The sequence below is a fragment of the Myxocyprinus asiaticus genome, chromosome 15 (genome assembly GCF_019703515.2).
Source record: "Myxocyprinus asiaticus isolate MX2 ecotype Aquarium Trade chromosome 15, UBuf_Myxa_2, whole genome shotgun sequence".
Taxonomy (NCBI): Eukaryota; Metazoa; Chordata; class Actinopteri; order Cypriniformes; family Catostomidae; genus Myxocyprinus; species Myxocyprinus asiaticus.
The window spans coordinates 29,309,491-29,325,804 of record NC_059358.1 but is presented as its reverse complement, the minus strand read 5'-3'; the positions used below and the strand labels follow the sequence as shown (position 1 = coordinate 29,325,804).

Genomic DNA, 16,314 nt, shown 5'->3' with positions numbered 1-16,314 from the left:
TATACAACTTTTTTTATTTAAAAAAAATGTATTACTGTATGTTGAAATGAACATTAACCAAGATTAATAAATGCTGTAAAAGTATTGTTCATTGTTAGTTCATGTTAACCTATGTTAACTATTGTTTCAATTTTAGAATTGCAGTTCTTCATGGTGTGTGGAGGTCGTGTGTCTAGTGCAGCAGCTATTGAAGGGAGAGACAGCTCTGATTCGCATCACGAGAAGAATACACGACAGCTTCTTTAGACAGGTAAGTGTATATCTCTCTCACACACAGATTAACATGCACTTGAGTACACACAGGCAAATAGTAACAGATCAAAAAGGACAGTACACACAAAACTGCACTATATCTTTACTGGGATCTGTTTGTGCTTCAGTCGCTAACTCCTAACCACTGTGTTTGTGTCAGGCCAAGTTTAAAGCAGTGAGGATAGTGGGCTCTTTCCAGCTGTCTGCTCAGGAGTCCAGCTTGATATCAATGGGAAATGCTGCCCTCTTGAGGGAGGTGAGAGAACTAAACAGTAATAAATTCATAAACCACTGAAGGACTTTACACACTACATGACCAAAAGTGTGTGGAAACCCACTCTAATCATGAGTTTGGCTATTTCAGTTATGCCCAATGCCAACAGGTGCCTAAAATCAAGAATACAGCTTTACCTACCACCCCTGGAGTTCGCTAGTTCAAATCCCAGGGCGTGCTGAGTGACTCCAGCCAGGTCTCCTAAGCAACCAAATTGACCCGGTTGCTAGGGAGGGTAGAGTCACATGGGGTAACCTCCTCCTGATCGCTATAATGTGGTTCGTTCTCAGTGGGGCGCGTGGTGAGTTGAGCGCGGATGCCGCGGTGGGTGGCGTGAAGCCTCCACACGCGCTATGTCTCCGTGGCAACGTGCTCAACAAGCCACGTGATAAGATGCACGGGTTGACGATCTCAGACGCGGAGGCAGCTGGGATTCGTCCTCCGCCACCCGGACTGAGGCGAATCACTACGTGACCACGAGGACTTAAAAGCACATTGGGAATTGGCCATTCCAAATTGAAAAAAATAAATAAATAAAATAAATAAAAAAAAGAATACAGCTTTACAATCTCCTTAGACAAACATATACAGTAGATTGGGTGGTACCAGAGAGCTCAGTTATATTCAATGTAATACTGTCACAGTTTGCCATCAGTAAATGTTTTGCCACCAGAATTTGTTGTGGAAGAACTTGACTGGCCTACACAAAGCCTAGACCTGAACACCACTGAACGACAATTGCAAGTCAGATCACCCAACGTCAGTGCCTGACCTCACTGATGCTCTTGTGTTTAAATGGAAGCAAATCCCCACAGCCATTTTCAACATCTAGTTGAAAGCCTTCCTAGAAGAGTAGAAGCTGTTATAGTAGGGAATGCCAACTCTACAGTATATTAATTCCCATGGTTTTGAAATTAAGTGTTAAAAAAGCACATATGGGTTTAGTCTACACATAATTTTGGCCATGTTGTGTATATAGCATACATAACATGATGAATACACATTGTTAATGTATTTTCTGCAGTGTTAGCTGTGCTTTTTTTAAATTGTATCATGCAGTAACACCAAGATAGGCAGGTTTGTTGACACAAAAATTAATTCCTTCCTTACAACTCCATACTCTCCTGCTGTCTCTCTCTCTGTGTAGACTGTTTTAGAAGTTCTGAAAGGGCGGTCAATCCCGATCTCTCTCTGGATTCTCATTGGTAGCATCATTGGAGGACTGCTGCTTCTAGCACTCTTAGTGTTCATCCTTTGGAAGGTATGGTACACAACAAAACTTTACACATAGGCAGATGTAAATTTACAGCATGGTTTACTACTCTTGACTTAACACAACTTAACAGCACAAGACAAGTCATTCAGTATGGGTGTTATTAAAGGTATAGTTCACCTCTCATCATTTTCTCACCCTCATGCCATCCCAAGTGTGTATGACTTTCTTTCTTCAGCAGAACACATATGAAGGTTTTTAGAAAATATCTCAGCTCTGTAGGTCCATACAATACAAGTGAATGGTGACAAGGCCTTTGTGGCTCCAAAAATCACAAAGGAAACAAAAAAAAAAACATATGACTCGTGTTTTAATCCATATCTTCAGAAGCAATGTAATAGGTGTGGGTGAGAAACAGAACAATATTTAAGTCCTTTTTTTACTCTAAATATCCACTTTAACTTTCAATTTCAGATGTGAAAGTGGAGCTTTAGAGTACAATAAGGGCTTAAATATTGATACACACTTGTTTTTGGGTGAACTATCCCTTTAACTACAAATACAGCAGAGCAGATATCAGAGTATCTTTTTTTATGACTTACAAGTACTCTTGTGTTGGTTGTTTCTGCACAGTTGGGCTTTTTCATGAGGAAACAGAGGAAGGATGAGGATGGGAACGATGGCAACTGAGCTCTAAAATCACTGCAGCAGAGTGAACGGTTTCCTTTACAATCAGAAAATGTGCCTTTTGCAGCAATTACTTTCTCTTTGAGACATGACTCTTACTTCTGCTCCAGAACCACAAATGATCCATAATCAGGCCCAGACCGAATCTGTGGACTTTTTACCTTTTCTGCGCTGATTTTATGGGAAGATCTGCAGAATGGTTTTAAACATGGTATAATGTCTTAAATGGACAATCTTACAATTTTATAGGTAGCTGAAAGCAAAATCAAAACTGCCAAAATATGTAGTAAATGAACAGGCAAGGGTGGAGGAGAACTTTGTGAATGATGTGTGTTCTAATTCTGTGGAAATCGACGAACATCTACAGGCGCAGATTCCGGTTGGGCATGTCCATTACACAGTATCATGTTCTATGGGCTCAGAGACTGATGGGTTGCACACCTAGTGTGGCCCAGCAACCATACATTCATTCAGGTTTAATGTACCATTTGGATTCTGTTGAGGAAAAAAAAGCACTTAAATCGTGTCAATGAGAGAATGGTTACTTTTGGGAGATTCTCTGGCTTGAAAGAGCTAGATCATTTACAATTGCATTGCATTGAACAGACAAGAAGACAAGCAAATGCACTATTGGTGATAATGGAAATAATGGAATGCATATTTAAGTTGTGAACAAGTGGTATAATAACAAGCAATCAGTTTATTAAATTTTTTCTTTAACAGAAATTACATTGTCTTTTCAGTCTTCATGGCCAATGCACAGGTTTATAAATAGTTTTTTCTTTTGACATTCAGACAAATAAAGTTTCTAACTGTTAGATAAAACAGAATTCCATCTTTGTTTTTCCCTAATGAAAAAATGTCACAAAATCTTTCACACTGATAAGTACAAATGAAATCATATGTTCCCTTTCAATACCTACACATAAAGATCAATCTCTCTTTTTTACAAAAGAAACAACAAACTGATCTGTCTTTGAAAAGAGCATTATTTCTACATCTTCATTCCTCTATCTACCCTTTTTGTCCATCAATCATCTCCACACTCCACCCCCCCACCCCTTTTTTTTTCATACAGACATGATGTTTTCTTTAACTAGCCTGTTCGTGTCTAAAGAAACAGTCAGTGAGAGGACTTTGTGGAGTTAATGTAGGATTCAAGAAGAAATATGGTCTCATCCACCTGGTTTTCACTGGAATCCAACCTACCACCATAAACACAAAGAGAAGAGGCCAAGAGAGATTAATGGTTTGCTGTTCATGAGTCTGATTGGTATGTATAGTGCAGTTTGGCTGATGTAGTACTTATTAATGTGATGTCGTAGGGACTCGAGCTGCTGTCTCTCTGGAACTGTGATCATCTCTTCCACCTCTGTCAGCTGTGCTGCCTCTGCCCCTGTGGCCTGCAAGGATGCCAGGATGGCCTCAATCCGCTGAGACTTTTCCAAAAGTCGCCTGTCAATCAATAAACATATTAATGATGACACAATCAAGAAACACTCCTTGCTTTAAATTCTCACTGTCAATAAAGGGAGGGACTTACTTGTTCTCTTTGGTCTCATACAGCCTTCTCTCGATTAGATTACCGACTGTCTGTATGGGGTCCACACAAACACACCAATGTGTATTACATCAACATATTTCAACAGCATTAGAAAACACTTGAAGAATGTTCATGTGAGCTCTATACCTTGTAGCAGTGTTGCAGCAGTAGCCTGGCTGTGGGAAGCTGATTAACCGTGTACAGATAGAAGGTGCGAGAGGGGGCGTGGTCTGGTGTTTTTGGGATTTCCTGCACATAGACATTCACATTTTGTGATTTTATCATTTAAACCAACAGAGGTACTCAGAGAAATGCTTGATCATAACACATTTGTAGTGTAAATGCCAATCTGTTGTGATGAGTGATGTGATGTATGTAGTCATGAAATCAGAGGCCCTCTCCTTAAAGGGATAGTTCATCCAAAAATGAAAATTCTCTCATCATTTACTCACCCTCATGCCACTGCAGATGAGTATGACTTTCTTTCCTCTGCTGAACACAAATGAAGATTTTTAGAAGAATATCTCAGCTCTGTAGGTCCATACAATGTAAGTCAACAGGGTCCAAAACTTTGAAGCACATAAAGGCAGTATAAAAGTAATCCATATGATCCCAGTGGTTAAATGCATGTCTTCTGAAGCGATATGGTAGTTTTGGGTGAGAAACAGATCAATATTTATGTAATGTTTTACTATAAATTCTCCTCCCTGCCCAGTAGGTGGCAATATGCATGAAGACTGTGAATCACCAAAAAAAAAAAAAAAAGAACTCTTAGGAGAGAAGAGATCTTAGGAGTGCTGTTTGAAAGTGGAGATTTATAGTAAAAACCTATCACTTCAGAATTGGATTACTTTTATGCTGCCTTTGTGCTTTTTTTTTTAACGTTTTGGACCCTGTTGAATGAATGTTACATTTATATAGCGCTTTTCTGACACTACACTCAAAGCGCTTTACACAGTGAACAGGGGACTCTCCTCAACCACCACCATTGTGCAGCATCCACTTGGATGATGCAACAGCAGCCACCAGTACACTCACCACACATCAGCTATTGGTGGAGAGGAGAGAGTGGAGTGATAGAGCCCATTAATGGATGGGGATTATTAGGAAGCCATGATTGATAAGGGACAGTGGGGGGAATTTGGCCAGGACCAGGTGTTACACCCCTACTCTTTTTTGAGAAGTGTCCTGGGATTTTTAATGACCACAGAGAGACAGGACCTCAGTTTAACATCTCATCTGAAGGACAGTGCCTTTTTACAGTATAGTGTCCCCATCACTATACTGGAGCATTAGGACCTACACAGTCCGCAGGATGAGCACCCCCTGCTGGCCTCCCTAATACCTCTTCCAGCAGCAACCTTAGTTTTCCCAGGAGGTCTCCCATCCAGGTACTGACCAGGCTCAGCCCTGCTTAGCTTCTGTAGGTAACCAGTCTTGAGCTACAGGGTGATATGGCTGCTGGCTTGTTGACTTGCATTGAATGGACCTGCAGAGCTGAGATACTCTTCTAAAAATCTTTGTTTGTGTTCTGCAGAAGAAAGTAAGTCATACACATCTGGGATGGCACGAGGGTGAGTAAATGATGAGAGAACTTTCATTGTTGGGTGAACTATCCCTTTAAAATCCAATCACAAGAGGTCACAGGAGACATCTCCTGATGTCTCACCTCACCACTTACCATTGTATAACTCGAGACGAATGTCAGGCAGGCAGACATAGAAAGCGAGGTAGAATGAAACTAAATTATTGTATGACCATGATGCTGGTCAGATTATCATTTTTTTGTTGGTATAAACAAGAACTGTGAGTGTGGTACCTGCAGCTGGACCAGGTTTTCAGACAGTAGTGTGTACAGCATGTCTTTGGCCTCTTTGGCAGGAATCATGGCAAAATCCTCCACCTGCTTCTGTTCCAGGTGCCGTTTCCGCAGTAACAGACGAAAGATGCGAGCTGAGCGGGAACCAAACCTGAAACAAAGCAAAGCATGAAACAAACCCAAGCAGAACATAACCAACATAAGACTTCAAAGTTAAAATAAAACACTTTGACTCTACTAACCTCTCCTGGACCACAGACTCCAGGGTGGCCCTGGCCAGGTTAGCCAATGCACGGTGCAGGTCTTACCACAGAGTCAAGGCACCGCCATTTCATTGTCTTTTCTACTTTTTTGTTATAAGTTTTAATTAAACACAGAAAACGGTAAAACCAAATGTTTTGCAGATTGTTTTTTAGCTCGAGGCCATTCGGCTGCCTGCTTGTTCTATACAAAACATCATTTTAAAGTAAAATGATTTGCTGTTAGACATGGAAAAGTTTAATTTTGTCCTTCAGATGGTTTGTTTGTTTTAAAGGGATACTGACAACAAACATTCCACCTCCACTGTCACCTGTCTTCCCCACAAATTCCATCTAAATAAAAAGAGATGAAAGAAAATAGATTTTTTTTAAAAAAGTTGTTTGGACTTGGAAAAGTAGCATGTATAAAGTTGTATTTGTGTATGCATGTATTACCGGATCATCAACCAGGAGAGTGAGGTATTGGTCAAAAATTTGCCTGGCAATGTTATAAGTGGATGGAAGAGCTCGGAAAATCTAAATGGAAAACAAAATGTAACGGAATCAAACAGAAACTAAAATAAAACTCCAGTGATCCTAACATAATAACACCCTTTATCACTATAAATGTTTCTCAGCAAGGCTGTTACAAAACAAAAATGTGCATGTCCGTTCGTTACCTCATTGGCTGAAAGAGCTTGTGTGCAGACAGCATTAGCTGGCGTTGTAACTTCACTCATCCGTAAAATGGTCCTAACAATCTCACTGCTGGTCTACAGGGGGAGAAGAAGAGAGAAATTTAGCCGATACAGACCTACATTCTACCCTCTCATTATTTCCCTGGAGGAGAAAATTTAAATGTGAGAATCCAGAACATTCACAGTCTAATTATATCTCACAGCAGATCTTGACGGGTCTAATTATATGATATACAGAGCAGTAGTTGCAGTTACCTGATCAAGTTTACTGGAAACAGCATTTATGATGGCCTGATCCCTGAAGTACAGGTGAAACCGGTCAAAATTCACCTGCCAATAGATGCCTTCATCACCACACTGCAAAAAGCATGAGAGAGAATTAAAGTAGAAGCAAAAAGATAGTTAACAAACATGTGAGTGTGTGTTGTCATTGAGCGCGTTTACATGCACATTCTTACACCAATAATGCTTAATAAGCTGACAACGTGTGTGGTCATGTAAACGCACTAAACTACTTACCTATTGGTGTAAGATCATAAACCTGATTGACACGGGTATATTTTTGTCTATTACATTGATTTTCGCGTTGCATGTAAACACATTTACTGCCGTTCTTACCGGCATATCCAATGTATGCAAGTATTGTGCTGTAACGTTGCTAGCAGTGACAGGCAGATGAAGACGATGAAGTGTGAAGAACCCAAGTGCAGTTTATTTACAAGATGAACATCCAACATAAACTAGAACAAACGACTTGACTTGAAAACAACATTACAACAAAACAATACCTGACATCCGACAAGGGCAAACATGAGGACATAAATACATGAACATGCATGATGACAACCAATCAACAGACAGAACTGTAAACAAGATAACAAGACTAATAAATTTAACCAATGAAAAGACAAGACTGCTAACAAGATACTTAAACAATGAACCAATGAAAACAAGAAACATGAACAGGGGAAACACATGACAGGATCACATGAGGGAACAGGAAATCACATGACATGCACACATGACTATAAAACAGGAACTAAACTATTAAAATAAAAGACATGAAATCAAAACATGACAGTGCGCATGCCTCAGCACAGTTTGATTTCAAAAGCAGAGAATAACACTATTATTTCAAATTTCATATAGACGTGGTTCTCTTGCCATGTTGGATTTCTTAAAGAAGACGATTTTTGGGATTTATCAGCCTATTGCAGTGTATGTAAACAGACTCAGTATCTTGACTGAAATACCTCAGTGATGTCTGTCTTGGCTTTCTTTGCCGCACTCTGGTCAGCTTCACCATCATCACTTGAGCGTCTGCGTTTTCCCTTACCTGAACAAACAAACGTCACAATCAAACACTTAGTTTCAAGCTCAACAGGAGTGGATATGATGTCCTAACAGTATGTATGCCCATATCCTAACAATGTGGATATGATGTCCAGAAATGAACATTTCCTCATTGTGTTTTACTAATGAACATGAAAACTATTTCTGCAACTTAAGAAACACACTGAGCAGTTTTTATGTACGTGTTTACGCATATTAGGTAAATATGTATGTACATAAATCATAATCTGATTGTAGACTATCAGTCAAAGTTTTAGACACACCTATTCACTCTTTATTACAATGAAATAAAACAAATGGTATGAGAATTATGTAATGACCAAAAATAAAAAAGAGAAATATATATATATATATATATATACACTGTATACATAACTAAAATAAAAAAGCTCTTGTATTTTCCTAAAAAGGGATAGTTCACCTAAAAATAAAAATTTTCTCATCATTTACTCACCCTCAACCCATCCCAAATGTGTATGAATTTCTTTCTTCTGCTAAACACAAACAAAGATTTTTAGAAGAATATCTCAGCTCTGACATGGATTTAACAACTGGAGTCTTATGGATTATATCATGCTGATAGATTTTGTTTGTGTCCTGTAGTAGAAAGAAAGTCATAAACATTTGGGATAGCATGAGGGTGAGTAAATAATGAGAGAATTTTCATTTTTGGGTGAAGTATTCCTTTAAAGTCCAGCCTTTGTCTTGATGACAGCTTTGCACTCTTGGCACTTTCTCAACCAACTTCATGAGCTAGCCACCTGGGATGCTTTCTAAACAGTGTTCAAGGAGTTCTCATAAACACTGGGCATTTATTGAATGCTTTTCCTTCACACTCTAGTTCAACTCATCCAGCTTAACAAATACTTTCTTTTCAAATATAATTTTTAAGACATTTTAAAGCTTTTTAAAGAACTTCATTCATTGGCACAACATAGGCCTATACTTGTCTACAAAACTAAATTTAAGCATTTATGCATTAACTTTTAGAACAAAATCTCTTTAAGTTCATGAAAAGCATGCAATCAAACAAAGTGTGTACAAACCTTTGACTTGTACTGTATACCATATTGGTCAACCACTAAAAAGTGCTTGATCGGTGTCTTGACTGAAGAAACTCACCAGTAAGTTTGATGTAGGGAATTCTGTAGCAGTCTGGGTTGCTCTCTGGTTCAGAGGGTTGTGTCACTGCAGGAGTGGGAGTGTCAGCTACTGCAGAGTTTGATGATCCTGATGAGGCCACTGGAGGACAGCGTTGCAGGAAATGAGTCTCCACTAATCGGGAGAATGCAGTGACAACCTCACTGTATTCCATACTTTGACCCTCTGTTGCACAAGATTTGAAATAGGGAAGTTTAAAAAAAGAAATCAAGAAAGTGGATGGACTGTAAAACAAATTTCAGACGTCATTTCAAGGTTCTGTTCTGGTCTACTCTTTCAAGCTAGGTATTTGGACACTTTTGGACACTTCAATGATCCTTAAAAATGTATGAACTGCATTGCATTACATAAAACATTTTAAACCAAGTGGCATCTGAAAACTAATTATGCTAGAGATGTGCCCTAGCTGAGTAACCACATGTGTAATTCAGCACATTCCACTAATGTTTGACAACCAGACATTTTGAACAGTATATCAATTGTATCATAATTTGAAACCTAATAAGCTTCTTTTTTTTGTCCCACTATACAGCTGTGCTCAAAAGTTTGCATACCCTTGGAGAATTGGTAATATATGTACCATTTTGAAAGAAAACATGAGTGAGCAGGCAAAACACATTTCTTTTATTTCTTATGGGATTCATATTCAACTGTAGGTTATAACAGAATGGCACAATCATAAAACAAAACATGGCAACAAAGAAAAAAATGAAATGACCCCTGTTCAAAAGTCTGCATACCCTTAGTTCTTAATACTGTGTATTGCCCCCTTTAGCATCATTGACAGCGTGCAGTCTTTTGTAATAGTTGTCTGTGAGGCCCCACATTCTTGCAGGTGGTATAGCTGCCCATTCATCTTGGCAAAATGCCTCCAGGTCATGCAAAGTCTTTGGTCGTCTTGCATGAACTGCACGTTTGAGATCTCCCCAGAGTGGCTCGATAATATTAAGGTCAGGAGACTGTGATGGCCACTCCAGAACCTTCACCTTTTTCTGCGGTAACCACTGGAGGGTCAACTTGGCCTTGTGCTTAGGGTCATTGTCATGCTGGAAAGTCCAAGAGCGTCCCATGCGCAGCTTTCATGCAGAAGAATGCAAATTGTCTGCCAGTATTTTCTGATAACATGCTGCATTCATCTTGCCATCAATTTTCACAAGATTCCCCGTGGCTTTAGAGCTCACACACCCCCAAAACATCAGTGAGCCACCACCATGCTTCACAGTGGGGATGGTATTCTTTTCACTATAGGACTTGTTGACCCTTCTCCAAACATAGCGCTTATGGTTGTGACCATAAAGCTCTATTTTGGTCTCGTCACTCCAAATGACAGTGTGCCAGAAGCTGTGAGGCATGTCAAGGTGTTGTTGGGCATATTGTAACCGGGCTTTTTTGTGGCATTGGCGCAGTAAAGGCTTCTTTCTGGCAACTCGACCATGCAGCTCATTTTTGTTCAAGTATCATTGTATTGTGCTCCTTGAAACAACCACACCATCTTTTTCCAGAGCAGCCTGTATTTCTCCTGAGGTTACCTGTGGGTTTTTATTTGTATCCCGAACAATTCTTCTGGCAGCTGTGGCTGAAATCTTTCTTGGTCTACCTGACCTTGGCTTGGTATCAAGAGATCCCCGAATTTTCCACTTCTTAATAAGTGATTGAACAGTACTGACTGGTATTTTCAAGGCTTTGGATATCTTTTTATAACCTTTTCCATCTTTATAAAGTTCCATTACCTTGTTACGCAGGTCTTTTGACAGTTCTTTTCTGCTCCCCATGGCTCAGTATCTAGCCTGCTCAGTGTATCCACGTGAGAGCTAACAAACTCAATCACTATTTATACACAGACACTAATTGCAATTTAAAAAGCCACAGGTGAGGGAAATTAACCTTTAATTGCCATTTAAACCTGTGTGTGTCACCTTGTGTGTCTGTAACAAGGCCAAACATTCAAGGGTATGTAAACTTTTGATCAGGGCCATTTGGGTGATTTCTGTTACCATTATGATTTAAAGAAGGAGCCAAACAACTATGTGATAATAAATGGCTTCATATGATCACTATCCTTAAATAAAAGACTTTTTTTTTGCATGATCATACATATTTTCAAAATCAATGCCAAAATTCACAATTTCTGCCAGGGTATTGCAAAGTATATATGAATTAACCCTTCAGTCTGCTTGCACTCAGATAGTTGTTCTGTGCAACAGCTCTATAGCTCACCTGGCATATTGTGGGTAAGCCTGTCTGCTACAGTCCTGACTGTGCTGCTCATAGTCATCTGGCCTCTCTGCAGAATTTCCTCAACAATGAGCTCGCCTGTGTCCCCATAAAGACTCTTGGCAGTGTAGATGTAGCGTGGATACCTAAGCATGTGTAGAACGTGCTCACTGCTAATCCGGTATTCCACAGGTCCCCCTGGCCCACGACGGCCTGCACCAAACGTACACATTCCATGCTGCACCAGTACACACAGAGATTTCTTGACCTAGTGAAAGAGTGCATTAAAGAGGAAAATGTAAGACAGAGCCAGAGAAAGAACAAGAGGAAGATGGCTTATTAGGACTTGGGAGACATTTGTGACCTTACCAGGTCAGGAGATAGTTTGGTTTCATGGGCGAGAGCTCGTAGGGTCAGAACTCCACTGCGGAAGAGATGAGTGCCCACTTTCTCCACCACCTCTCCAAAGTGCTCCTGCAGCAGCAGCCCACACAGACGCACCTCCTGTGCTGTCATCTGCAGGAAGGAGTGGAACAACAAAATCAGTTAGAGGCATAGTTCAACCAAAAATGAAAATGTATGGTGTACCAAACCCATTCGACTTTCTTTCTTGGGAAACCAAAGGAGATGTTAGGGTAGTATGTTTGTCTCAGTCATAATTTACTTTCATTGCATTTTTTTATTTTTATCCATTTTCAATTAAACATTGAACAATATACTTTTACAGCATTTATTAATCTTGGGTAATGTTAGTTTATAAAATACTATTGCTAGTTCATGTTAGTTCATAATGCATTAAAAAAAATATTAGCATAAACAACATTTAATTTGAAAAATGTATTAGTATATGTTGAAATCAACATTAACCAAGTTAAATGCTATAAAAGTATTGTTTATTGTTAGTTCATGTTAACTAATGTAGTTAACTAAAGTTAAAGGTGCACTCAGTAATTTTTTTGGTCTGTTTGTCTTCTTGGACTTACACTGACACCTAGGGGTGTGGATGCAGCATCATTCAAACGCAATTGTTCTCAGTTATGCCATTGTTGAAATTCATTATTCACAGTTAGCCATTACTAATTTAATCCACAAGTGAAAGTGTCCAATATCAGGGTGGTTACTGAGATTTAGCGAGTAGTATTCAGCTGTTCATGTGATCCTCAAATGACAGCCCCCACAATGGGGACCCTCTCCACATTGAATAAAACAGCTTTAGTAAGGTCACTCAAATGACTCGAGCCTTCAATTCATGTGAGTGCTCATGAATTTATACATACTGTATGTTTAAAAAAAAAAAAAAAAAAAGAGTGCACCTTTAAAGTGTTAGTTCAACCAGACTTTCTTTATTCTGCAGAACACAAACAAAGATTTTTAGAAGAATATTTCAACTCTATAGGTCCACACAATGCAAGTGAATTGTGATCAGGCCTTTGAAGCTCTGAAAAGCAGATCAAGGCAACATAAACATAATCTATCAAACTCCAGTGGGTTAATCAATGTCTTTTGAAGTGATCCAGTTCATTTTGGAAGAGAACAGACCAAAATGTAACTCATGACAGCAGTCTCCTTAGCGATCATGATTTCAAGCTTGATTACATTTCCTATAGTGCCATCTAGCGCTCTGCGCATGCGTCAAGCACCTGGAAGTGTAATAGAGCTTGAAATGATGATTGTGCAAAGAGATTGCAATTGCAAGATTTACAGTGAAAAAGTAGTTACATTTTGGTCTGTTCTCACCCAAAACCAGCTGGATCGTTTCAGAAGACATGGGGTGCTTCTCGTTTCCTAAATTGCGCATCCTCGTTTCCTCACTCCTCCATCCTCGAGCCCGTGACCCGGAAACCAATTGAAGTCCACCATCATTAAAGACATACCAATTCTCTAAATGCACCGTGAGGATCGAGGACAAAGGAAGCTAATCGAGGATGCTTGAGCGAGGAAACACCGGAGCATCCTATGTGGAAGAATTTGTGGTCGAAGCACCTGACGTAAACATAAATTCTCCTCCTCCTTCACAGCTCACACAATAGTTTTAATTCATGTTTCCACTCTGCAGTTTAAATAAACCGTAACGGTCACATACTTCAACAGTGCATATTGAATTTTTTTTTATTTATTATGAATATATTAATAAATAAAGTTTCAATAACATAAAGGCAAGTGCACCGAGGTGCTGCAGCTGCGCAAAACACTCTAAAATGACGCGCCAGTGAGCAAGGACATTTCATTTTACAAACGCGTCTTGCTTCGATTCGAAGAGGGTGGAGTTAGGAAGCGAGAATAGGAAGCAAGGAAAGGAATCGAGGATGCACAATTTCAGAAATGAGAAGCACCCATGTATTAAACCACTGGAGTTTTATGGATTACCATCATGCTAACTTTATTTCCTTTTTGGAGCTTCAAAGGCCTGATCACCATTCACTTGCATTATACGGACCTACAGAGCTGAGATATTCTTCTAAAAATCTTTATTTGTGTTCTGCTGAAAAAGAAACTCATACACATCTGGGATGGCATGAGGGCGAGTAAATAACGACTAATAATTTTTGGGTGAACTATCCCTTTAACAAGCAGCTAATTAAATAAACGTACCTCTTGTTGAATTGACAGTTCTAAACAATACAATACCTGATGTTCCTTAGAAAATATCCTTTCCTTAGAAAATAGTTTGCCACCAAAACACTGTAGCTACTTCAGTTATTGTTACTACTGTAAAACAATAGTACATTAATCTACAATGTCCTTCAAACAGTTTAATAAACTTTAAGTTTGACTTATTTAATACCTAATTTCTACTGTTCTTGTTTAGTAACTATTGAAGATTGGCAGAAACTATGGTTAGCATGGTAAATAATATTTTATTCAGTGTATTTATTGTACTAAATATTTGATTTTTCGAAAGCTAACTACACCAACTGTAAAGAAATTTTCATTAGCACCAAATATTGTCTCGTATCTGTCATGCATCACCACAAATACATGAGCATTCACCCTTGTAGACTGATGTGTACGTTCTTGACGTCACTGAACATGCTGTCACATCTCCCCATGTTGCAAGCTGTAGCTATAAGCACCATATTTTGGAAGCATTAGTTAAATATAATAATTATAACATTGCAAATACGATAAGCATCTGAAGTTTAAAACATGCTCCTACTTCAAAGGAACACTCATTCACATTTTAGTTCTGAATGATGCACAAACCATTGCGCATGAACGCAACATTTGTTGTTTCCTTCTGGCCTTTCTACAAATCACACATGTATGTTTACCACTGCACACACTGAAAACTCACATTCACAGAAATAAACCAACCTCTAAAACTATTCAACAGTCCTCCTCCAAGATCTTATTTGAATTTTGTAATCTCACGTGTGTTCTGCTGGCTGCATGTGGTTATCAGAGAAGAGTTTCCGTGGTATGATCATGTGGATCATGTGTGATCACTGATTCGCAAACGGATCGTTGTTTCAAACTGATTCTTTTAATGATTCAGTTAAACCGATTCGCACAGTGTTTGTGAATCACTCCACTGTAACTTTGTTTGGGAATAAAACAGTAAGGTGGATGACATGTTAGAAACTAAGCAGTATTTAAAGGTGCACTCAGTATTTTATTTTTTTCCTAATTAAAAAAAGTTTTAATTCGAAAGAAAGTTACTAAAAAAAATTTACCTTTAACTGAAAACAATTTATTTTATTTTCGCAAAAACAAACAAAAACAAACAAACAAACAAACAAACAAACAAACAAAAAAATATATATATTTTATGGCACCTAGTAACTGGGTACACTTGAGAGAAATATAGTGATGGTACAATCGCATTAGATGGTATCAGACTTCATACCATACTGAAGGATTGCCATTCATATACAATTGTAATTACATGGTTTTCCATGGTACTTGGAGGCAGGGACTAAAAACAGTTCAAGGAACAATAAATGAAAACAAACATACATTTTTGCAGAACATAACAGAAAATGGGAACGAAATCCCTTTCAATTGTTCCAGAGTTAAAACATTATTTTTAAATACTGGTAACTAGTTAATAACCGGTGAATATTGTTCTGATAATTTTTTCATGAAACCAAAGACCAAAGTGTTTATATCACAGTACATTTTCAGAATTACACCACTTCATGAAAAATGAGGCTTCTCTCTTTTTAGTAGAACATAAGCATGAACTTTGATTTGAAGTATTTTTGGGAAGATATTTATTATTAAAACAGGGACAAAAAACAAAATGTTTTTCATTTCATTTCGTTCTGTGCAAACTGTATTTTTTCGTTCCGGTTCAGAAGTTCTGCAACCTCCTTTCCAAAAGGTTATCGGTTAGAACAAAATAAATGAACGGTTAATAACGTAATTTTTAAAATGACAGTACTCTATGCTAATGGGTGGGTAAAATACCAATTGCAGTGTTGCCAGATCTCGCAAGAGAAACAAACAACCTGGTCTGGAAAAACAAGCCCAAAATAAGTCACTTGCCTCAACAAAATAAGCGGAAATAAGCAACAACAACAACAAAAAAATTCCTGTGTGGTGGATTTACTGGCAAAGAAATCATAACAAGCATACAGTTAATTAACAATTAAGTATAATTTTAATTACAGATCTGCTTCACAGTCAAAATCCAGCAGCAATAAATCGGTATTAATGCATCATATCTAAGAATAATTCAGTGAAGACTTGGAAACAACTGAGAAATGCAATTTTTACCTCTAATAATATTTTCTTTGTATCTGCATTAACCGTGCATGTATATTTATATATAGTTAAAAGGACATCCACAATGGGCAATTAGGCAAAGAAATGTGTGATGCATCAGTTTTCTTCAGAATCAAAGCACATGTTTCATTTT

At 38.4% G+C, this 16,314-nt stretch overlaps 2 protein-coding genes across 3 annotated transcripts in view; one reads left to right on the top strand and one right to left on the bottom strand.

Moving 5' to 3' along the window:
• LOC127453265 (integrin alpha-10-like) overlaps nt 1–2,954 on the top strand; it is a 57,723-nt gene extending 54,769 nt beyond the window's left edge. Inside the window, exons 28-31 of the mRNA XM_051719500.1 lie at nt 137–250; nt 413–508; nt 1,674–1,787; nt 2,373–2,954. Coding sequence (XP_051575460.1) covers nt 137–250; nt 413–508; nt 1,674–1,787; nt 2,373–2,429 — 381 coding nt within the window. The 3' untranslated portion in view covers nt 2,430–2,954. The remainder of the gene's footprint in view (nt 1–136; nt 251–412; nt 509–1,673; nt 1,788–2,372) is intronic.
• A 152-nt stretch (nt 2,955–3,106) lies between these two features.
• Nucleotides 3,107–14,901, bottom strand: LOC127453266 (DNA-directed RNA polymerase III subunit RPC3). 2 transcript variants are annotated; one of them, XM_051719502.1, is made up of 15 exons: nt 14,769–14,901; nt 11,823–11,969; nt 11,457–11,721; nt 9,201–9,404; nt 7,979–8,061; nt 6,981–7,082; nt 6,708–6,800; nt 6,484–6,564; nt 6,330–6,381; nt 6,031–6,091; nt 5,789–5,939; nt 4,117–4,218; nt 3,970–4,019; nt 3,732–3,881; nt 3,107–3,631 (listed from the first exon to the last, which is right to left on the bottom strand). In XM_051719502.1, the coding sequence occupies exons 2-15, from the start codon at nt 11,967–11,969 to the stop codon at nt 3,550–3,552; spliced, it is 1,623 nt and encodes a 540-aa protein (XP_051575462.1). In that variant the 5' UTR covers nt 14,769–14,901; the 3' UTR covers nt 3,107–3,549. The 2 variants fall into 2 exon arrangements, with proteins under 2 accessions (XP_051575462.1, XP_051575463.1); XM_051719503.1 differs by having other exon boundaries at nt 14,826–14,856.
• Nucleotides 14,902–16,314: the final 1,413 nt, after the last annotated feature.

Bases quoted from the DNA above. Each gene is read 5' to 3' on its own strand.
- LOC127453266 (XM_051719502.1), bottom strand. From the start codon at position 11,969: ATGACAGCACAGGAGGTGCGTCTGTGTGGGCTGCTGCTGCAGGAGCAC. The intron at 6,801-6,980 runs GTAACTGCAACT...CTCCCCCTGTAG, and splicing joins TTTCCAGTAAACTTGATCAG to ACCAGCAGTGAGATTGTTAG. The intron at 3,882-3,969 runs GTAAGTCCCTCC...ATTGATTGACAG, and splicing joins TATGAGACCAAAGAGAACAA to GCGACTTTTGGAAAAGTCTC.